The 24,241-nt window shown below is 39.4% G+C and overlaps 1 protein-coding gene and 1 pseudogene across 1 annotated transcript; one reads left to right on the top strand and one right to left on the bottom strand.

Annotated features, from left to right (window-relative positions):
* Positions 1-208: 208 nt before the first annotated feature.
* On the top strand, positions 209-18,150 carry LOC131307052 (E3 ubiquitin-protein ligase SINAT5-like; annotated as a pseudogene).
* Positions 18,151-21,238: 3,088 nt separating this feature from the next.
* Positions 21,239-22,749, bottom strand: LOC131330906 (uncharacterized). Its single transcript, XM_058364664.1, has 4 exons — positions 22,164-22,749; positions 22,017-22,078; positions 21,885-21,935; positions 21,239-21,298 (listed from the first exon to the last, which is right to left on the bottom strand). Exons 1-4 carry the CDS (start codon positions 22,747-22,749, stop codon positions 21,239-21,241), a joined length of 759 nt encoding a protein of 252 aa, XP_058220647.1.
* Positions 22,750-24,241: the final 1,492 nt, after the last annotated feature.

The raw sequence follows: 24,241 nt of genomic DNA, 5'->3' as shown, positions 1-24,241 counted from the left end.
AAGAAAAAGCCAAAGATCCCAAAAGCCTACCTTCTCCAAATCTTTCTTTTATTTCTCTCACACATACAAGCAAAATGATTAAAGACATAAAGAAAAGGACAAAGTCTCTCTCTCTCTCTCTCTCTCTCTCTCTCTCTCTCTCTCTCTCTCTCTCTCTAAAATAAAAAATAAAAATAAAAAATAACAAATAAAAATAAAAATAAAAATTGAGTGACAATTACAACCAAATGAATCAATCCCATACAAAAACCCGCATACATCCTCGGACCACTCTATGTGCATTCACACGAAAAGACCCATGTATTGTTTAAGATACTGTACGAATGGAATTCAATAGCATTGAATGCATAACATCTTCCTCGGAGATTATAGACGAGGATCAGATCCATTACCATCATCATCTTCTTCACCCTCAGTTTCTTCCTTCAAGACTCACAACAATTCTGCCATTCATCTGACGACAAGTGTCCATGAGCTTCTCAAATGCCCAGTTTGTACCAATTCAATGTACCCTCCGATACACCAGGTTTGTTCTTTTGTGGATTAGGATTTGTGGGGTGTGTCTTCTTTTTGTCTCATTTGGATCATAAGTTGCTGAATTTGTTATTTTGATGTGGAGGATTGGGTATTGGGGACCCACTGGGATGATATAATTGGTGTTAGCGAATGAGGATGTATTTGCTCAGTTGGGTATCTTCAGTGATTAAATTTCTTGAGGTTGTGAAATTATGGGTTAAAGTAAGTTCCTACATTAGGGTTTCATGTCTTGATTGAATCAGAAATTGCTGAATTTGTTGTAGTTGACGTGAAGGAATGGACATTGGGGGCCCACCGCGATGATATGTTTGTTGTTGAGGATGTAATTTTCTCAATTGGGTATCTTCAGTGATATAATTTCTTGAGGTTCTGAAATTCTGGTTCAAAGTAAGGCAGCCTTAGGGTTTTCATTTTCTAGTAAATGCTGCATCCTATTTTGGGAAGAAGTTGGTTGGTTGGGTGTCTTTTGTATTTTGGCTTGATTTCATTTGTAGTACTAGTACTATGACTATCAAGTGGAATTGATGGATGTAATTGTGTGGTTGACCAAAAATAACGAGCTTAAATGGTGGTATGAATGGAGCATTCAGACTTAAAGGTGTATGGTGTAATATTGGAATTTGCATCTTTAGGCATTTAGGATGGGAAAAAATATCTTTGTGTTTCTTTTCCAAAACTTAAGGTTTGGTTTTGAGTTTTCTTGCAAATTATTATCATGTATTTCAGATATGGATATTGTATGTGGGAAAATGTCAAGGAATTAGGAAAGAGCATATTTTAACACTATGGGAATGCAGGATAAGTTTTTTCGGAGCAAAATGATGACTTCCATACCAAATACCCATCCCCCATCCCCTTTCTAAGCCCAAAACAACCAACCAGCACTTTAGTCTATTGACTCTGTTCTTGCCATCTTTTTCGTTTGACAATATGGATGCTTTCCCTCGTTTTGTCCTCCATGTTAAGTAGTTAAACTACTGCCCTCAGTTGTATCCATGAGTAACTAAATTATTTTGCTTTCCATACTGGGTAATCCAAAATGCTGAATACCGAGTACTTGATATACGATGCTTGGGCACATAATAGATTGCATGCCCATACAGTATACACAAGAGTACTATGTTGGAGGCAGTATCTGCTAATCTAGTATATGTTTCTCCTTGCCAATCTGAAGACTAGAGTTAACCCTTTGCTGTGATATGGGATTACTTGTTTAACTGTGGAAAGAAATGACATTGAGGAAAAATGTTTATGATGTGATAGATGGTTTGGTAGGAAGACCAAAGATTTTACGAGACAAAAGGTTAATTATGTTTCGATTCTTTAGGACGCTATGCTTGCATTTAGGATTGTTTGTTTCTATTGTAATCAACTAAAATGTTGATTACTCGTCTGGTCATCCCTTTATAATTCCTAACTTGGAAAGTTTTGGAATCATTGTTTAATCTTTTAATTTGATTGTTAGCTTCTATTCAACATGTAGTAAAGGAGAAACAATACCCTTGAACCTTAAAGTCCAAGCTATGTTTGCGAGCCTTAGTCAGGAAGGAAGAGAGTTGATAGTACAAAAATATTATTTTGATTTTCTTGTATACATGCAAATGATGATGTTAACAGACCTCTACACTAATGTAAAATGGATTCAATGAAGTCTGAGAAACCACATGTCATTTGCCGCATTGATCTGGGAAACCCTATTGGGTGCTCTGCCCTACAAGGATTGTAGTGCGGCACATGGGTCGTCGATCTTGGCAATGAACAGTTGCGATGTGTTTTTAAACTTTGATCGTTAATAAATAATCTTTTACCAGTAAAATATTATTTTTAATCTGGACTGTTAATTGATGAGATCGACGACTGTGCACCACACTGTAATCCCTGTAAGGCACTCCAGCCCTACAGGATCCCCACTGTGGTTGAAATCAAATGCTCAGAAAGCTATCATGGCAATAATACTTTTTCTGCTTTTTCAAACCTTTCTGGTTACAAGAATCTTCAAACTATTATGGAAGAAAGCTTTCCTAGTTTAAGTGCAAATAAAATGTGTCATCATTGGCATGATATGGCACTAGGAACCAATGATGAACCCATTCGATAGTCGTTGAAGTTTACCAAACGGCCGTCAAATTCAATTATTTATTAACCGGACTACAACTAAAGATTTGCATAGTATAGCGAAGAAGTCCAAGTCGATCCACAGGGAGTTCGAATATAGCTTGTTCAGATTGTAGAAGTAAGGTATTGTGGCGTTTATGTGGCCAACTTTTAATTTTCCTTTGAAAGGTGAGAAATACCCTTATGAAAAAGACTAGAAAATGAGTTTGGACTAAGAATTAAAGTGGCAAGGCCTAGAAGTTCTTAACACCTGTAACTTAAGCCAATTAACTTTTCCCAATGAAAACTCAATTGATTCACACGGCATAGGTTATCAACCGGAAGATTTAGCGGTGAAAATGGTTAGACTTGATATAGAGTTTAAATAACAAGCTAAACACAAGGCGTGACATCGCTCCCGGAACCACGCGTGCAAGCACATGATCATCGGAGATTAACAACGTCAAGACTTGAATTCAAACTAAATATCAAGGTCATGAACTAAAAGCATAGTTTGGAAAGTGAGCAAGTTCTTTGGTTCTTTTGGTAAACATGAGCCGAGACATAGCTCTCGGAACCATGTGTGCAAGCACATGATCACCGGAGATTAACATCGACAAGTTTTGTTACATAAAAGGCGAACTACGCACATTTACAAACCAAACCTCAAGTTCTAAGATTGAGAAAAGCAAGATTAACTTAAGTCATGAAGCATTAATCACCCCGGTGCCAAGCCTAATCAACTACTCACACATAGCAAAAGACTAGAAAATATGCTTGGAAAGGTAAACATGATTAAGCGATAAAAACAGAAATAAACTTAATTTATGAGAAGATCCATACCATAGCTACAACATTAACACATGAGAAAACATCAAAACACTTAAACTTACTTGAGTTCATGTAGGAAATAACTTGAAAAGCTTAAGAACAACAATGGAGTTCCTAGGAAAGTAAGAAAGAAACTTTTGGCCTAAAACTAACTAATGGCCTCCCCCTTTTCCATAAATGGCATACAAGCCTATTTATAGGGCTTATAAAATCAGACTAACAATAGACAAAAAGGCCCTCAAAATATCCCAAAAACATGCCTAAAGTAGAAACTTTCCATATATGGAAGGTTGAAATATTCAGCATAAAAGTGCTGATCGAAGGGCATTGGTACCTGTACCACAAAAATAAGGTATTGGTACCAATGCAACTGTCTTCCATTTCAGCACAAAGGTACCGGTACCATGTTTTTGAGGTACCGATACCATTATCTGCAAAACTTCAAAACATGGCAGCTTGGCCTTTGAGCTCTTGTGATGTCCCGACGGCCATCCGATACTTCAATACTCAATCAACGGGACTTGACGGAGGTGTGCCATGTGGCCTTGGTTTCTTGGATACCCTCAAGGGCCATCCTTGATGCATTTGCCTCACTTGATACACTTTGGCACAATCCTCGCCAACTTGACCACCGAGTGGCCTCCAGGGCTTCTTGAGGTACTGTTAGGTTCCGCTAGCAAAGAAATGGGTACCGGCGGGCACTTGGACACTTGGCCGCACCTCGATATATCCCTTGGCGCTCAAACACACCTTATTAGCACGTTTTACCTGAAACATCCTCAAACAAACCTTACATGCAATATCGCATAAAAACGATAACATACATGTACAAACACAACATACTAAAGGACTTAAGCACCAAAAATATATTATTGGGTGCTTATCACACCCCCCCAACTTGAACTTTGCTAGTCCCTAGCAAACTAAAACAAAATGTATTAAACTAAACTTTGCAACATTCCCGAAATTCAAGACACAAAAACTATGCTCAACTACTACAACTAGGCAAGAGTCCAAAACACCCCTTCAAATACGATCATATGCATTCCATGCACAAACATGCCATGAGCTAGGACGAACAAGCTATGCCATATTAGAGTAGTCAAGCATGCATGCACCACAACGAGTTTTGACTCCAAATCTCACAAGGATACGCTCTTATTCGACTTTTCACACAATGAGATACAAGATACATCCCATGACAAGCGCTAGCGAGTAAATGCAACAGCCAGAGACAAAAAGCCATGCATGCTATCAAAAGAGCGCTAAGAAAGAAAGGAAGCTAATTATTGACAAGCGTTAAAATACTATGAACAAATCATACTCAAAAAGTAATAAGTATCAATTATGCATCAAACGGAGTTAATTAGCATACCAAAGATCAACGGAGGACTTATTAGCTTATAACAACCTTGGATACAAAGAGAAAGGGACTACAAAAATGTAGTGACCATATACTTGCATGGTTCATCTACCCTTGGCCACTACCGACCCTAAACTATCCAAGGCATGGCCACATATCAGCCAAACACCAAACAAAATTATGAAGAAGAAATCAAAAACAACTACTAGATAAGTCCTACAAAAACTACTACCATCGACTCCACCACACGTAGTCGACATCCTCATCTGGCTCCTTACGGCATTGAGCCTCAAGCTCCCCCTTTCCATCGGACTCTTCCTCATCCGGAATGTAAGCTAGCTCAGAGGTCACACCAATCCTAGGATTCAACCCTCTTTCGAATTTGATTTTGCTCTTTCATAGCATTTCTTTAATTTTTCTTTGAGGAATTGGGTCATTTGAGGTGAAATTTATAGTGAGAGAGATTGAGCGGCCAATTTCGAGGGCTTTGGAGAGGGAGATGAAAATCTGGGGTTTGAGCTTTTGTAGTGGGAAAGGAGAGATAAAGAATCATGTACCAATTCTTTGCCTTTTGCATCTCAACCACTTCTATCATATTCACACCACTCTAAACCTCCTTGAATCATTCAAAACTATAAACACACAATTCTCCAAACATCCAGTTACCTAGGTTTAAACAATGGAAGAGACTCGAACTGTGGTTCAATACAAGGACGATGAGACTCTTATGTGGTTTAATCAAACAAAAATACCTTGAATCATTTCATAAGTACGCCAACAACTCCAACAAGATGCAAGATAGATATATACACTACTCAAGCATGAACAAAAGGTGTTATTTACGCAAATGTGGGAAATGAAAGCAATGCTTAAAAGTGAATCTCCACTCTAGCGATGCACAACGCTTGACTTGACTTTTAGGATCAACTTGATCATCAATGGTCATGTATATGCATGTGACATGGATTCAAACACAAAATCAAATTCGATGGGATACATGACTCTTGCCATATTGACACAATTGAGCATAATTAAAGTATCTAACAAGTGAAATCACTACTAACAAGAGAGGATTGCAAGTAAGAGAAAAAAATTTAAAATTTAAATGAAAACAAAAAGAGATAAGTCTCAACAACACACACACACACACACACACACACACACACACACACATATATATATATATATATATAGTTCTTTTTAGGTCCGGACGCCTTACGATCCGGACCTCGCATTTTCCGATCGAATTTCGATGATCCAAGCCGCTCAAAGTGATCAAAACGTGATTTTAAGGGTACCCGCGAGAAATCAGCAAAAAAAATGATCGAGAAGGGCTTGATCGGAACGGTTTTTTATTGAACGGTTCAGTGTAAAACTACTCGTATCAAGCCCTTCCCGATCATTTTTTTTTGTTGATTTCTCGCAGTTACCCTTAAAATCACGTTCTGAACACATTGAGCGGCTCAGATCATCACAAATCGATCAGGAAAGGGAAAATCCAGACCATAAGAAAATCCAGGCGAGTGGACCTGAAAATTACTGTATATATATATATATATATATATATATATATATATATATATATATATATATATATATATCCCTCCCCCCGACTGAAACGATGTTATGTTCTCATAGCATGAAGAACAACAGTATTGAGAGGAAAGAGCAAAAGATTGTACCTCTGGGGGGAATGTCAACCCCCTTATACCTCGACCAAGTTGGAGGCTTTTGCGTCACTGTCTCTTTTCATCATTCAAACAGCTTTCAAGGTCGACTCCTTCGGCTCTTCCAACAGAACCATAACTAGTCACACAGGGTCACGGTCAAAGCTTTATTGGACTAACAACCGCGACACGTAATCACACCCATACTTAGGGCTCCTGAATGCCTCATTCACTCTGACTTTAGACCCAATCCACCGAGGACGGTGTGGTAGCACGTTCACCCTGCAAAAGACTTAAGCTCGAACTACCTACTAAGAGACAAATGACATTAGAACCGCCCGGCTCGTGTTATTCGGGCTCAAAAACTGACAAGTAAACTTAAATCCACCAAATCGTCACGTGATTTCACGGGTAGTACTTTTCTCTCTATTGCTCACTTAAAGCGTCATAGAGCAAGTCATACAACAACTTTGAGCTAAAGACAGGTGGCTATACTGGACCATCAAAAGAGAAAAAGAAAAAAGGAAAACAAAAATTTGGAATGCCTAATTCAAACGTCTTCAGCCAAACGTGGATTTCGAACATTGATTGTGCCATTAAGAGCTATAACCTTGAGCACATTACTCCACTCCAAAATCTTGGTTAAAAATTGAATTCGGCCATGCCACAAAAATAAATACTTTGAGTAAAGCAAGTGCGAAAATCTTTTGAGAAATTTAATTTCAACCAAGTGCGCATTCTATAATAGATTGATTTTCAAAGAGTTGACAAAATCTACAATTAAGGATGGTAAACCAAATCAAATTCATCAACACCAACATAATCAATCAATTCAACTTTTAAAAGCTCTTGGACTGGGGGAGACTAGGTACGAAAGGTGGCATCATCTAGAGCCGAAAGTATTGGATGGTTCAAAATTTCTACGGATGTTATCTCCTCAAAGGAAGGAGACAAACTTTTAGGGCTATTCACATTCTTCCCATCCTGCTCATTCAGCAGAGCATACAAAAAGTCTACCTCCGCATTCGTTTCCTCAACAATGAGAAATTTCTCCCTTGGATCGTCACACAGAGAGGGATCCACAGGGGGAGAACACTGGACATCAGGCTCAACATCCGGCACATCAATCCATTCAGACTCTGAGGAACTGTCAAAATCTAAACTAATATCTTCAACAAAGATAGGCGGCTCAATATCCTCTTCCATGGCATTTGAATTGGACTCTTGACAATGTTTAACAAAAACCCTAGATTGCAAAGTTTGAGCCAATCGATCAAAGAAATCTAAGGCTTCAGCGAGTTCTTTATCAAACAATTTTCCATCGCACAACATGTCTATGAAAGCATGACTCTTTTGAGAAAGTCTGTTATAAAAATAGTTAGCAATTTGGAAGTTTTCAAAGCCATGATTCGGGACCGCAATTAGCTAGTTCTTGTATCTTCCCCAACATGTATAAAATGACTCATTCTCTCTTTCAACAAAGGTTTGAATTTGTTTCTTGCGAACCCACGTATAAAAAATGGGAAGGAACTTTCGGTAGAATTCATTTAGCAAATCAACCCAAGTCAACAGCGATTGAGGGTTCAAGGAATTGAGCCAATTTTGGCACTATCCCTTAAAAGAGAGAAAAGAATTTCACCCACGCGGACTCTGATTTCACAATGGCACCAAGGGTACCAAGTTTGTCCTTGAAAGCCGCAACATGTTTGTAAGGGTGTTCGTGATCCATGCCATGGAAGCGGGGCAACAAATTGGAAAATTGCATTTGTATCCTAAATACATTGACGGTAGGAGTGGTGTGGGCAACCATGCAAGAAGATGGATAAGCATGATCGGGATAAAAGTATTCCCACATAGTCATGGGGACTATTTCCCCATTTGCCGCCACCATTCTATTAGATAGATAACACATAAAGTAAACAGACAAGAGAGGCTATGCCACCACCTCTCTCAAAACAGTTCCGTGGGGTTAAGCCACCACCACGTTATATGGACAACAAAAAGAAAAGGCAATCGATACTTAATCTTGCTTTGTTACACCTCAAGTTTGATAAGATGATCGATTAGAGGTCTCCGCTAGATTTAAGTAGGAATTGCGCAAAGTAAAAAAAGTGGAATACTTACAATGGTTTGTCGAACCTCCAAATAAGCTATAATAAGACGTCCCCAGCAACGGCACCAAAATTTGATGAGCCCATTCCGTAGTCGTTGAAGTTTACCAAACGGCCATCAAATTCAATTATTTATTAACCGGACTACAACTAAAGATTTGCATAGTGTAGCGAAGAAGTCCAAGTCGATCCACAAGGAGTTCGAATATAGCTTGTTCGGATTGTCGAAGTAAGGTATTGTGGCGTTTAGGCGGCCAACTTTTAATTTTCCTTTGAAAGGTGAGAAATGCCCTTATGAAAAAGACTAGAAAATGAGTTTGGACTAAGAATTAAAGTGGCAAGGCCTAGAAGTTCTTAACACCTGTAACTTAAGCCAATTAACTTTTCCCGATGAAAACTCGATTGATTCACACAGCATAGGTTATCAACCAGAAGATTTAGCGGTGAAAATGGTTAGACTTGATATAGAGTTTGACTAACAAGCTAAACACAAGGTGTGACATCGCTCCCGGAACCACGTGTGCAAGCACATGATCACCGGAGATTAACAACGTCAAGACTTGAATTCAAACTAAATATCAAGGTCATGAACTAGAAGCATAGTATGGAAAGTGAGCAAGTTCTTTGGTTCTTTTGACAAACACGAGCCGAGACATAGCTCTCGAAACCATGTGTGCAAGCACATGATCACCGGAGATTAACATCGACAAGTTTTGTTACATAAAAGGCGAACTACGCACATTTACAAACCAAACCTCAAGTTCTAAGATTGAGAAAAGCAAGATTAACTTTAAGTCATGAAGCATTAATCACCCCGGTGCCAAGCCTAATCAACTACTCACACGTAGCAAAAGACTAGAAAATATGCTTGGAAAGGTAAACATGATTAACTGATCAAAACAGAAATAAACTTGATTTATGAGAAGATCCATACCATAGCTACAACATTAACACATGAGAAAACATCAAAACACTTAAACTTACTTGAGTTCTGGTAGGAAATAACTTGAAAAGCTTAAGAACAACAATGGAGCTCCTAGGAAAGTAAGAAAGAAACTTTTGGCCTGAAACTAACAAATGGCCTCCCCCTTTTCCATAAATGGCATACAAGCCCATTTACAGGGCTTATAAAATCAGCCTAACAATGGACAAAAAGGCCCTCAAAATATCCCAAAAACATGCCTAAAGTAGAAACTTTTCATATATGGAAGGTTGAAAAATTCAGCATAAAAGTGCTGGTCAAAGGGCATTGGTACCGGTACCACAAAAATAAGGTATTGGTACCAATGCAACTGTCTTCCATTTCAGCACAAAGGTACTTGTACCATGCTTTTGAGGTACCGATACCATTGTCTGCAAAACTGTAAAACATGGCAGCTTGGCCTTTGAGCTCTTGTGATGTCCCGACGGCCATCCGATACTTCAATACTCGATCAACGGGACTTGACGGAGGTGTGCCATGTGGCCTTCGTCTCTTGGATACCCTCAAGGGCCATCCTTGATGCATTTGCCTCGCTTGATACACTTTGGCATGATCGTCGCCAACTTGACCACCGAGTGGCCTCTAGGGCTTCTTGAGGTACCGTTAGGTTCCGCTAGCAAAGAAATGAGTACCGGCGGGCACTTGGGCACTTGGCTGCACCCCGATACATCCCTTGGCGCTCAAACATGCCTTATTAGCACGTTTTACCTGAAACATCCTCAAACAAACCTTATGTGCAATATCGCATAAAAACGATAACATATATGTACAAACACAACATACTAGAGGACTTAAGCACCAAAAATATACATTATTGGGTGCTTATCAACCAACTGAATCAAATTTCAAGATTTTATTTCATTTTATATGAGGGATTGGCATACTTAGGGGAAATACAAATAAGTGCTTTCATGCTTTGTTTGAATGTTAAAGGCAATGAAGTGGTTATACCTTTTGTAAGAGGATTTTAGGGAAAAGATTGTACTGAGACCCTGGGGTGCAGCAATTTCTCCAATCCATAGCAGAATTGACCTCTTTGATTGTATGACCTAAAAACAAAGTGCAGGTCAAACAAATCTAGATAAAATTTGAATGTATACAGCTTTGGTAAGTTTGTTTAGGGATTAAGATCTTGGAGTCAGTAAATACTTGTTAAGGCTTTCCATAACGGAAAGTGGTTTATGAGGAGCTGGAAGGAAGTTCCTAGGAGAAATTATTTGAAAATGAGACTAGTTGGCACTTGGCAGCATATTAGCATGTGGAGGACAGACTTGGCTTCCTTAGTTTTAATATTTTTTTAGAACAAAATGTTTAGAAAATTGTTTTTCTTGGTTTCCTCATGATTTTAGATCATTAATGTAAATAAATGTTGATTTTGGACCTGTGATAAGGTCATTCTTGTGCTACCTCTAGGGCATCACCCATCTTCCTTAAAATCAGATGAGAGGTCAAACTTCCTTCTTATGTAAGTGGACCCCTACAAGCACGAACTGTGATTATTACCCATTATTATGAGAATAAACCCTACTATTTATAGTCATGGGGCTTATCTTCTTGGGAAACAAAATCTAGGGCCTATCGAAAAATGATATATGAGTTAAACTGGACAAATATCTATTGTAGGGAGGTATTCCCAAACAGATACATTTCATAGCCGAACACATGGTGTTTGGGAGCACGTGGTAAGTATGACTGGAGTTATCACCGGGCAGTGTGGTGAACGACGATATGGACCAATAATATGGGAAGTCATTGATCCATGCAGTCTGTTCGGCTGATAAAGACAAAAGATATGTGAAGTCATTTGTCTAAATATAAACAATGAGGACCAGATGCATGTAAGGTCATTGGTCCATGTGGACTGTTCGGCAATGAGATAGCCGAACAGGGAAAAAGGTTGCCCTGAAATCGTCTAGAAGGTTCCAAAAATAGTGATATTCAGTAAGGGCATAAGATCCCGAGAACATAGGATCTGGGAAAGATACCCAACGAGAATGGGATGTTCGGCCAGTAATGGAAAAGAATCCTAAAAGGACTCTTTTCTAATAAAGTGATAAAGGAAACGAAAATCCTTGATGTCCTGGGTTTCCTATATGAGTTGGGAATCCTATGGAAATAGGGATGCTTGGGCAACAAGTATACACAAATCTATAAATACGAGGTAAACCTAGAGGAAAAAGGTATGCAATACATTGCTTTTTGATTACTTTCCTACTGATAATTAGGGTTTGATTGCTAGTACGATATACTAACTTTGGCATCGGAGGGCCTTTGCCACGAGAGGCAAAGGTGCACTCACCCCCTGTCTATTTTGCAGATTAAGGTTCCGACGACGAATTAGGGTTCCGGTGAAAAGGCACGAATAAGCCGTTGCAATCTAATTGATCCGAAGCATCTATTGTTTTCATCCAATTGATCCGAGAAACTTAGAGGTATTCAAGTATGATAGCATGCTTAAACACTTGCAGAAAGTACAAATACGAGTATTTCAAGATTGCACAGGTTCATTCAGAAAACGAGAAACTGAGAAAGTTTTTAAGTACGTGAAACTTAAATTCAGTACAAGAAATCATGTTTGTAGGATTTGCTAAAGTACGAAAAACTTATGCAAACAAGCAAAACATATGATTAAAATGATCAAAGTACGAAATACTTAGATTAAACTAATTTGCATCCGAACAAATGCAATAACAAGGGGAGCCGAGCAAAATGTATAATTATGCCACGAAGGGCCGATTACCTGTGTTAACAAAGTATTGATAGTTCTGGTGCCTCACAGGGCCAAAATATGCTTACAGTCACGCAGGACCAGTAACCAAACTCAAACAGTTCATATACTTACCAAATCAGTCCACATTCTGGACCTCTGGAACGTCAGTGTTGATCTCAGTATCGGTACCATCTTCGACTGGATTCTCCTCCAAGTTTATGGGTTCATTAGCTGGGTCCTGGACAGGTGAACATTCCGTCGTAGCATCACGGGTATGTGTTGGGGTCTTTCCTCCAGCGTTGGCAAATTCTTCGATTTGTTGCTCAATGTTATCTTCAGGATGCTCCGCTTGATCCTGAATGCTTTGAGCACGAGTGCTCGGCAGATCATTGTTAACCCAGAAGGGAGAGTCCTCGGCAACCCCTAATTTAGTAAGACATGCCTCCCAGCAGGATGCCCAAATTTGATCCTGAATTCCCGGCATCTATTCCACGTAACTTGCTATTGCTGTGTCAAAACCTTTTTGGTAGCCTTCTTCAAAAGCTATCTTCTTTGTACCATCGATTTCAGATAAAGCCTGGCTGAGGTTGCCCTCGGCAGTTTCGAGCTTGCTTTTTGTCCCTTCAAATTCAGCTTTAGCTTTATCCCTCTCTCTCTCAAGCCTGGAAATTGTCTGCAGTTGCCTGGTGTTGTCTCTTAAGAGCCTATTGCGTTCTGATTCAATCTCTTGTAGTTTTTGACCCAGCATCATCATTTTTTGAACAAACTGGCAAGAAACTAGTAGTTATTAGAAATCAAGAGCCTACCAGAAACACAACTACGAGTGCAACTTGTACAGAAAGACCTATTACCTTGATTCCACTGACGAGACCAGTGGACACCAATCGATCTGGAGAGGATGCAGCCTCTTTCTGGACGTCTACAGGTAGTAGCAAGCCTTGTGCAAGCGCTAGTGCAGTCTCAGAGGAACTAGCACTGTCCCCAATATGGACGGGTCGATCTCCCCTTATAAGTTGAGGGGCCCATATTTGAGGAAGCGTTTGGGAGTTTGGAGATGGGGCTGGTTGCCAGTTATGTCAGCATGTCCAGCTGAAGTACTCTGTTCCTCATTCCTAGGACGTTTGTTCCGATTGGCATCTATAGCCTCCTGGGAACTATCGTGTTCCCGAGGAGAGGTGGAGGATCGTGTCAAAGACCCCCTAGTTCGGCAAGGTGGGGGGGGAGCATGCCCGGTTGACCTCCCCCGACCTCGACCTCGTGCGGACACAGTAAGTAAAGAGCTCAGGTTAAGGGGTTGACGGGTCATTGTACCTGGATCACGAGGGGATGGAGAATAACCAAAAGAAGAAGATTGGCTGGTATCACGATTTAAAACCAGCTGTTCCGGCTGTTGTTGTTCAGAAACTGGTCCACGCGTAGATCTTCTAAGTCTTAAACAAGGAAGCGGCACGCCTTCTGAAATGGGAACTTCACCAGGTAGACCAGCAACAGTAACTCCAGCACGGGATCTCGAACTCCATGGTTGGGGAGCAGTCGAAGTTGAGGCAACACTAGTACTTGGGTTGGCGAGTCTCCTGTCTATAACCCCTCTGTACGAAGGGTCGTATCCCAGCAGTATATCAGCGTCACGACCCCGACCTGCTGTTCGGGTACCAGGTACGCCTGTGTATTTTAAGATTTTATTGATGTCCTCTGTTCGGACGTAGCTCGGCTCTCGTCTAGGACGCCTGTTAGCGTTTTCAGCTGCAAGAGCAAAATTCAAAGTTACAATTAGACATATAGAAAAGCTATGAGAAGAAAGTAAACGAGAATTACAAAGCGAAATTAGGAGCGTACGTGGGTAACCCCATATGTGGGGGCAATGCAAACCCACCACCTGGCCGTCCTCCCCTATTGGCTCGAACGCTCCCGTTACATAAAGGAAATCAACCTCGTGGTCACGTGCAGAGTCTGGCAAATTGAGCACGAGACGCTTGTCTGCTTTCCTAACTTTGAAATAATATGTGTTGTATTCGGGGTTTAGCACAATGCTATATCACCACTGGATGTCCCAAATTCCTAGTTGGGTCCCCAAAATCCTATTCAGGGCTACTACTTCCATCACTAACCTAAAGAAATTAGTCGAAACCTGCATTGGCGTGATTCGATACCAGTTTAGGATTTGACCAAGTAATGGGTGTAGGGGAAAACGAACTCTGCCTTCGACAATGGCTACAATTGGGATACACATCCTATCCCATGAACCGCCATCCCTGTCTGCACCTAAAGGGGCGAGTTCGAGCCCCACGTTCTTAGGGACGTTATACTCAGTCCTAAACGCCGCCATGGCAGTTGGGGTTTCACAGAGTTTTCTAAACTTACTGGGTTTTGGAAGGTTTTCACTATCATCCGCCATGGAAACGAAAGAAGTGAGCAGGACAAATCGGAAAACTGGGTGCAATCAAAACCCTAAGAGATGAAATCTCAGAACAAGATGCAAGAAGGGGCGAGAATTAGAAGTCTTACGAGACTATTGCAGTTGTTACCTGAGATGCAATCGAAATGCAGATGACAGCAATGGCAGATCAGAGATAGATGATTTTCGTCTGATTTTAGAGAGAGAAACGAAGGATTTGAAACTTTGGATGGAAAAACAAGAAAAAACCCTTTTGAGGGGTTTAAGTGCCAGAGACGGAGACGAAACGTCTCGTCTCACACCGTTACTTAAAAAGTAATGGAATAAATGGATTCAACTAACGACGTATTGACGTCGTTTAGACAAAGCGTCAGTTCACATTAAATGTAAAACGTACGAGATGCGCCACGTGGAGTCATTGCCTCGAGATGGTACGAAGGCAAAGGCGCCAAAACATCAAATGAATATTAAAATTATGACTGCACGGGATCAGAAGGGTCTGGTCTAGCTAATTTTTGTTTCTAAGCTTCATATATTACCCCCGAGTAGTGGTAAATAAATGAAGCTGGGGAGCAATTGTAGGGAGGTATTCCCGAACAGATTCATTTCATAGCCGAACACGTGATGTTTGGGAGCACGTGGTAAGTATGACTGGAGTTATCACCGGGCAGTGTGGTGAACGGCGATATGGACCAATAATATGGGAAGTCATTGATCCATGCAGTCTGTTCGGCTGATAAAGACAAAAGATATGTGAAGTCATTTGTCTAAATATAAACAATGAGGACCAGATGCATGTAAGGTCATTGGTCCATGTGGACTGTTCGGCAATAAGATAGCCGAACAGGGAAAAAGGTTGCCCTGAAATCGTCTAGAAGGTTTACAGAAATAGTGATATTCAGTAAGGGAATAAGATCCTGAGAACATAGGATCTAGGAAAGATACCCAACGAGAATGAGATGTTTGGCCAGTAATGGAAAAGAATCCTAAAAAGACTCTTTTCTAATAAAGTGATAAAGGAAACGAGAATCCTTGATGTCCTGGGTTTCCTATACGAGTTGGGAATCCTATGGAAACGGGGATGCTTGGGCAATAAGCATACACAAATCTATAAATACGAGGTAAACCTAGAGAAAAAAGGTACGCAATACATTGCTTTCTGATTACTTTCCTACTGATAATTAGGGTTTGATTGCTAGTACGATATACTAACTTTGGCATTGGAGGGCCTTTGCCACAAGAGGCAAAGGTGCACTCACCCCCTGTCTATTTTGCAGATTAGGATTCCGGCGACGAATTAGGGTTCCGGTGAAAATGCACGAATAAGCCGTTGCAATCCAATTGATCCGAAGCATCTATTGTTTTCATCCTCCTACATCTATGGCTTTGGATATGTCTACAACTTTGGCGATAGAACTAAGGTTATATTGGGGTGCAGCCAATATAACCCTTGACAGTGTTGTTTTTTTTTTGGGTGCGTGCCCGTTATGACACTGTCTGATGCATGCAATAGACAGTGTTGTTTTTTTTCCATAGGTTTTGAATCTTTTTTTTTTTTTTTTGTATGTTTGGTAGCATTGCATGGTTTGGTGCAATGTGGTGGAAACTTTGGAATTTGAAATTTCAGTGATGTTTCGTCGGTTGCGTGGGAAACAGAAACGTTTTGGCTATTTCGTTAAATTTTATTCCCTGCTTATAAGATAGATTTATACCTGCATCCCTATCTGCCTAGTAACATGACATACCTATATGTATATATTAAGATTTCCATATTGCTTCCTTAACAAGTGAATTAAGGTGCGTTCTAACAACTTGTGATTTGAACAGTGTCATAAAGGGCACGCACTCTGCTCCACTTGCAAAGTAAGGGTACACAACTGCTGCCCCACTTGTAGACAGGAGCTCGGAGATATAAGGTGTCTAGCATTAGAAAAAGTTGCAGAGTCCCTTGGAACTGCCTTGCAAATATTTCTCTCTTGGATGCCCGAAGATCTTTCCTTACTACAGCAAGCTCAATCATGAGGCCTTGTGTAACTTTAGACCACACAATTGCCCATATGCTGGATCAGAATGCTCAGTTGTTGGGGACATCCCCTACCTGGTTAATCATCTTCGGGATGATCACCAAGTAGGCATGCACTACTGTTGCACTTTCAACCATCGTTATGTCAAGTCTAATCCACGTGAGGTAGAGAACGCCACATGGATGTTAACTGTAAGTATATTTCATTCATCTTAAGTGAACTGATATATGCAGCGATGTATGTATATGCAAAATGTTCGGTTTAGAATTGATGTTTTTGTAATTATGATGGATTGATGGTCCATTAAAGGAAGTATCCATTTTTAATTAGGCTTGTAATAGAGATGGGCTTTATTTTGCAATTGGTCAACTTTGCTCTTCATAGCCATCCGTGCGGTTTACCTGAATAAATCCTGAAAATTATGCTATGCATGAAATAGATCCTTTTCAACTCTTCACTGCTTCTCCAATGATAAATGGTAATACAAAAATAATGGATTTGGTTGTTAAAGTTGTAATAATTTTAACTTTTTAAGTGTTTAACTACATAGATAGTATATGTATATGCTAACGCATTAAGTTTGTGTGATATCGGCACCCCCACAAGGATCAAACCCCATTTAACATTTTAACATACAACTAAATTCACATCATCCACACCATAATTATTTATATTTTTGTGCGTGGAATTGTAGTTTTTCTTTTTCTGGTTTAGTTTTTTTGCTTGAACTTTTTTATAGTTTGGCACTCCCATCTAAAAGAACATAACACTGCAATGGTAACTAGACCTTTAATATTAGGAAAAAATCCAGACCTTTAATTCAGTCACCATACACAAGCTCACAAATCCAGCATTCTTGTTGTTTGCTGCATAATTACTGTTATAGAGCTCGAACCCATGAATAACTAACTATTCTATCCACTACAATGTTTGCTATTTGGTCCTATTTTAGGTCTTCAATTGCTTCGGTCACTACTTCTGCCTCCATTTTGAAGCTTTTCAGCTCAGGATGGCTCCTGTTTACATGGCATTTCTATGATTCATGGGTGATGAAACAGGCCCAAAACTATAGTTATAGCTTGGAAGTTGGGGAAATTGGCCGGAAACTCGTATGGGAGGGAACCCCGCGAAGCATAAGGGATAGTCACCGGAAGGTGAGGGACAGCCTCAATGGGCTTGTTATACAACAGAATATGGCTCTATTTTTCTCCGGCGGCGATAGAAAAGAGCTGAAGCTTCGAGTTACAAGGCGAATATGGAAGGAACAACAAAACCCAGATGGTGGGGTGTGCATCCCCAACCTCTATAGTTAAATGACCCGTTAGATATCCCTTTCTCTCTGGTCCCTTAAGTTTAAACTTTCTGCTAATGTTGTTTGTTGCTAGAGATGTTGAGAATTTCTATTCGATTATAAATACTGGCTAGAAGTTGCAGCTTTCAATTCATGGGTAGTCCTATGGTACACATCCCTTATTAGGGGGTGTACCATACACACCATAATTTTAAACCATTGGATTTAAAAGTGAATAATCCGGACCACCCATTTATTAAATCAATTAATAAAATGAAAAAATGGCTTAGCAGGTAATAGGTTATTCTCTCTTCCTTGACTCTCTCTCCATCTCCCTTGTTTGTAAAATACTGCAAATTATATAACATAACGATAATTGTTATGACAACACAAAAAATTGGCATTTTCTTACCACAATGTGTCGTACCAAAAGAACATTTAGAATTGTGCATTCAATATACTTGATATAAAACCAATTTCTCTGTTGTAACTGAATGTACGGTTGTAACTGAATGTACGGTTGACTTGCAACCGCGACACAATAATGACGATCAAAACCATTGATTTTGTTATATTTGTTGATTAAATAATCCACGTAATTTTTTGGCTTGATAGGGTTTAGAAAGCCCTTTCATCGGCACCCGAATTCAATAGTAAAAGGATTTTTTTGTCTGATTAAGGATCTAATGATAAGCGATCAACTTCATTCTTGTATTTGGTTACATTAAATTTTTTCGATTACGCAGTTGTCAATATCTAATTTGGTGACAGTGCTGAATATCGTATGACATGATATTCTAACAGTTATGATCGATTATTCTAAAAATATACTCACTAACTACGTTTAGTTATGGTATGGTATTTTGCCGATTATAACTATCGTTAACTAGAATATTCTGATTGAATTTTTTTATACGATACGTTGTGGGTATGAAAACATTAATTTATGATTTTGTCATAACAAATTTGGTTATATTATTGAATTTATGGTTTGGTATTTTGTTGATTATAACTATCGTTAACTGAACATTCTGATTGAATTTTTTTCATATGACACGTTGTGGGTATGAAAACGTCAATTTATGGTGTTGTCATAACAAATTTGGTTATATTACTAAATTTGTGGTTTGGTATTTTGCTAATTATAACTATCGTTAACTGAACAATCCGATTGAATTTTTTTTATATGACACGTTGTGGGTATGAATACGTTAATTTATGGTGTTGTCATAACAAATTTGGTTATATTACTTAATTTGTGGTATTTTGGTCTTGTTGCAGAATATTTTAATCAATTTCCTTTGCTATGACAGTTGTGGGCATGAAAATGCCAAATTATGGTATTGTCATAACAATTATGGTTTGTTATATAATTTATAGTATTTAAATATGTTTTCTTTTGATATGACACGTTGTAGTAAGAAAATGACAATTTTAGGTGTTGTCATACCAAATTTGGTTATTTTACTAAATTTGTGGTATTTTACACATGTATTTTGTTTGGATATAACAATTGTTGATTCTGGTACGACATATTTTGATTTTGTAACGAAATATGATACGTGTCAAAGAATTTTTGGTACGACTCATTGTGGTAAGATAATGCCAATTTATGGTGCTGTCATAACATTTGTGGGTAGCATTATTTAATTTGTGATATTGTATACATATGTTTGGTTAGGGTACAAGTATTATGGTTTCTAGTACGAATAATTATGGTTACATAATAACAATATTTTTTAACTATGGGTAACCTGCTAATGACCTACTCAACAGGTAAATTTCAAAGTAGAAGTTGTAACTAGCATAAAAAATGTGCATTAAAAAACCAAAAATCGTCATAATGAAAATCACAAATTGTCATAATTTAGACATACGATATACCATGTGTACCATAGCTTAACTGTATAAAAATATGCTTCTTTCTTAGAATATATATATATATATATATACACACACAGTCCGGTTCCGGTGAGGGATCCCGCACTTTCTTACAGTGCGGGACTCCCCTTCCCGATTGAATTTCGATGATCCGAGCCGCTCAAAGTGATCAAAACGTGATTTTAAAGGTCCCCGCGAGAAATCAGAAAAAAAAATGACCGGGAAGGGCTTCATCGGAGCAGGTATTTTTTCAATAAGTTTAGATACACTATTTACCAAAAAAAAAAAGGAGGAGGTACACTCCTTCCGACCAATCCTCTCTCACATATGTGTTACATTTAAAATTGTACAAGAGCATCCATAGTGGAATAAGCAAAAGTGATCAAAATATGTCACATCAGATTTTGATTATCCATTTCGAAGTTGCTAAAGTTAGCAATGTTATGTCTCACATTGGTTATTTTTTGCTCTTAATCAAAACTAATGGGCCCATTGCTTCCTTCCCTAAGTTTCCTCCTAACTTTTCCCCATATATTTTTTGAAAAACTAGTTTTTGAAAAAATAATTTATGTTAAAAACAGTTTTTATTAAAAAAAAATCTGTTTTTGGAAAATAAAAACTGTTTATTAAACTGTTTTTGGAAGGAAAAAAAACAAATGATGTTAAAAATAGTTTATGAAAAAATATTGTGTTAAAAAATAGTTTTGTGTAAATACAGTTTTTTTTAAACAGTTTTTAAAAAAATTTGAAAAACCAGTTTTTATAAATAAAAAAATAGTTTCTGAAATTGTTTTTTAAAATATTTTTTTGAAAACATTGTTGAGAGAGAGAGAGAGAGAGAGAGAGAGAGAGAGAGAGAGAGAGAGAGAAGGTTTTTGTGAAATGATGGATATACTTGATTGAAAAAATGTGGAGATCACTAAATTTGGTTATTGGCAATAGATTGCTAGTTTTGATTATTCAAAGGTTAAAATTTGCTAAGAGATTGCTAAGTTTGGTTATTCCAATGTGAGCTCTTTTTTGAGCAAACATTGCTAACTTTAGCAACCTTTTGGTTTTGCTTATTCCACTGTGGATGCTCTAAGTTCGTCCCATTACCGTTTTCTAAACTATTCAACACCTACTATGTAAGATTTTTTGAGTTCATCTATGTTTGGTTTGAGTTTTGAGGAGAGGTTTTGGTAATAATAAGTGGGGACAGGGGGATAGCTAGAGAAACAGGAGTAAAATTGGAGAGAATTTATTGGAGACGGTGTGCAGAGAAAAAAGATATGGTCTAGAGCGAAAGCGAACACAGCAGGTCACTTTGTTTGTTTTGTTGTTCAAAAAAACAAACAAAACAAAGTCTACTCTCAGATAGAGATAGGCATAAGAATTCCCATGAAGAGATCAATGAAATGCTGCATTTGTATCTAGAATTTGTCGAGTGAAACGTAGAAGAATGTAAATATAGAAAATCTCATCTGCATTAGAGGAGGCTAGGGACTCCGGACTTGGCTTGCTTGAAAGTTGAAAGCCGTGGCAAGGAGCAAGAAAAAACATTAAAAATGGAGAAATGTTTACTTTCTAACTTTCTTCTGCGGGGTTGTGGTTTTTTTGGTCTTGCTGCTTTGTTTAAGGTTTGTTTCAAGCGGTAAAGAAAGCAAACAATACCACCGCGCTGGTGCATCCTCGTGGTGAATGGCTCGGTCCCCAGCAGTTGCTTGCTCGAGGCGTGCAGATGCCCCCTCGTATAGTATAGTATAGTAGTAGTATTTTGCAACTCAATTACTGGCTGATGTGTTGGTCCCTTACCTGATGTGTTGCAAGTTTGAAGTAGTGATGTGTAACGTGTGTTCCGAGTTTGAAGTCTCTATGGTTGTTTGTGCGTCGTGCGTGATCTCTTTTGGAGTAATAATTATTTCTGCCGTTTCCAACTCGTAAACAAAGTGGACATTTATTTATTTAAATTCTATAAATGTAAGCAAAACAACAATGAGAAGAGATAGTCGGATTTACCAATGTACAGAAATTGGAAAATGGCTGGTCTTCAATAGTTTTTCCTAAATACTGTAATATCAAGACCAATTAATCAAAATCACCACACTTAAAACTTAATTTACCAGAAGATACTACAACAAAATTCCCCACCAGAACCAGAATAGTACTGTAGTAATTGAACCAATTAATAAAACCACCATTTTTACTGCTAGCTAGCAATAATGGAGTAGTTACATTAATTTACTGCTACTAGCACTAGCACTAGCACCCACTAGCAATGCAATCCTAAAACAGAACCATCACTCACTCTGATACCAACACTGCACCTCACTCTGCTCTCCACCTTATGCATAAACACCTTCATAACCCTAACCCTCCCCACCAACTTCATCCGAGTCTCTATCTCCATCGTCCCCCCCGCCGCCCCCCCTCCTCCTCCTCCCTCGCTCACCGCCTCAACCCCCCCTCCACCCCCCTCCGCCGCCACCGGATACTCCTCCACGTCGAACTTGGCCGACATGCGCTGGGTCCGGCCGCCGCCGATCTCCCCGGCGGGGATGGCGACGACGCCGACCTGGCTGCCGGAGTAGACGAGCTGGAGGGAGCTGTCGTAGTGGGTGAAGGAGTCGCGGTTGGGGTTGGTGACGGAGACGAACTGGAAGAAGGTGAGGTTGAAGGTGCCGCTGGAGACGGAGAACTTGGGGAACTGGACGGCGGTGACGGCGATCTTGGGATCCTTGGGCTTGAAGAGGACGAAGGACACGGCCGCGGCCGCGGCTGCGAGGAAGAGGAGGAAGAGCGTGGCGAGTATGCATGAGGCCGCGTTGGCTCGGCCTCGTCGGGATCTGTTGTGGTTGTGTACCCGATAATGAGGCTCGTACATTTCTAGAGAGAGAGAGAGAAAGGGAGCTAACAGTGAACTATCGTCCGAGAGAGTAAAGTAAGGAAAAGGAAAGAGAGATAGAATTCTCTGTTTGGGCCCATGAAAAGAAAATGAAAAGAAAGGAAAATGAGAGAAAAATTAAAGGAAAATTTTACTATTTATTACATTTAAAATTTTTATTTTCTTCACTTTTTTTCTTTTAACCAAACAATGGAAGGAAAAAAAATTTAATTTTTTTTTCTTTTCATTTTCTTTCCATGAGTTTCAAACAGAGCCAAGAGAGGTAAGAAAGGTTCAGAAATCCTATTGGTACCGACGGTACCCATAGGGAAAATGCACCGACGGCCACCGGACGGCCGTCTCCGGTCACCGGACGGCCGATCCGAGCCGTCCAAAAATTTTAAAAAATAAAACCGAGTGGCCTTACGCGAGAATCAATGGCATCCGAGGTGTGTAGGGTACTTGATCCGAGTACCCCTTTTTCGTGTATATACACGTATATACAAATATACACGAAAAATGGGTGCTCGGATCAAGTACCCTACACACCTCGGATGCCATTGATTCTCGCGTAAGGCCACTCGGTTTTATTTTTTAAAATTTTTGGACGGCTCGGATCGGCCGTCCGGTGACCGGAGACGGCCGTCCGGTGGCCGTCGGTGCATTTTCCCTATGGGTACCGTCGGTACTGAAAGGTTCCATTAACATGCAGTAGTTTTTTGGTCCACATGTGTAACAAAAAAATTTATTCTTGCCGCTCTCATTTACTGCTCCACCCATCGTTCTTAATTTCACTGTCCAAAAGTGATTACCAAAAAAGACGGAAAGATTTTATTTTTTATTTTTGATCAACTTCAAATTTCATTCCAAGAAACCTAACTTACATGAAATGAAATAATCATAACAATCAGCAAGAGCTAAATCTACTGAAAATTAGAAAATGAGCAAAACCACAAATGGGCATAAAAGCTCAAAGACGCATTACTGCCAAAGCAGATAAGCGCGATGCGGCGTAGAGTCCATCCGAGAATCAATAAATGAGCAACCCAGAGCTCAAACCATTAGATCGGTCCTTTAAATCTACTGAAAACTAGGAAACGAGCAAAACTACAAATGAGCATACAAGTTCAAAGACACATTACTACCAAAGCAGATCGGCGCGATGCGGCGTAGGGTCCATCCGAGAATCAATAGATGAGCAACCCAAAGCTCAAACCATTAGATCGATCCCTTAAATGGCTAATGTTGGCATTCACAACGTAAATGACAAATCCCTCACAGCCGCAAAGCAATGCTCCAGTGCGAGTTTCTGCTGGCACTTCGAAACTCCGGGCGTGCGGTAGTTGACCAAACAACTCACAACAAGCCAGACCTCCTTGCAAGCAACACAAGCCGGGATCTAGTAAAACCAGTTCGGACAGAGACCAAACCGACCACCGAAAAAATTGGAAAATCAGTCCGGAAAAACCAAACAAACCCTACCATTATTATC

The sequence above is a fragment of the Rhododendron vialii genome, chromosome 1a, assembly GCF_030253575.1.
Source record: "Rhododendron vialii isolate Sample 1 chromosome 1a, ASM3025357v1".
NCBI lineage: Eukaryota > Viridiplantae > Streptophyta > Magnoliopsida > Ericales > Ericaceae > Rhododendron > Rhododendron vialii.
The sequence above is the reverse complement of the archived record's forward strand: the minus strand, read 5'-3'. Positions and strand labels throughout refer to the sequence as shown.

Excerpts from the sequence above, each read along its gene's own strand:
- LOC131330906 (XM_058364664.1), bottom strand. The coding sequence starts at position 22,749 with ATGTACGAGCCTCATTATCGGGTACACAACCACAACAGATCCCGACGA. Across the intron at positions 22,079-22,163 it reads TGGTATCAGAGTGAGTGATG|CTAGCAGTAAAAATGGTGGT; the intron begins GTTCTGTTTTAG and ends CATTATTGCTAG. Across the intron at positions 21,936-22,016 it reads ACAGTACTATTCTGGTTCTG|TATTTAGGAAAAACTATTGA; the intron begins GTGGGGAATTTT and ends TTGATATTACAG.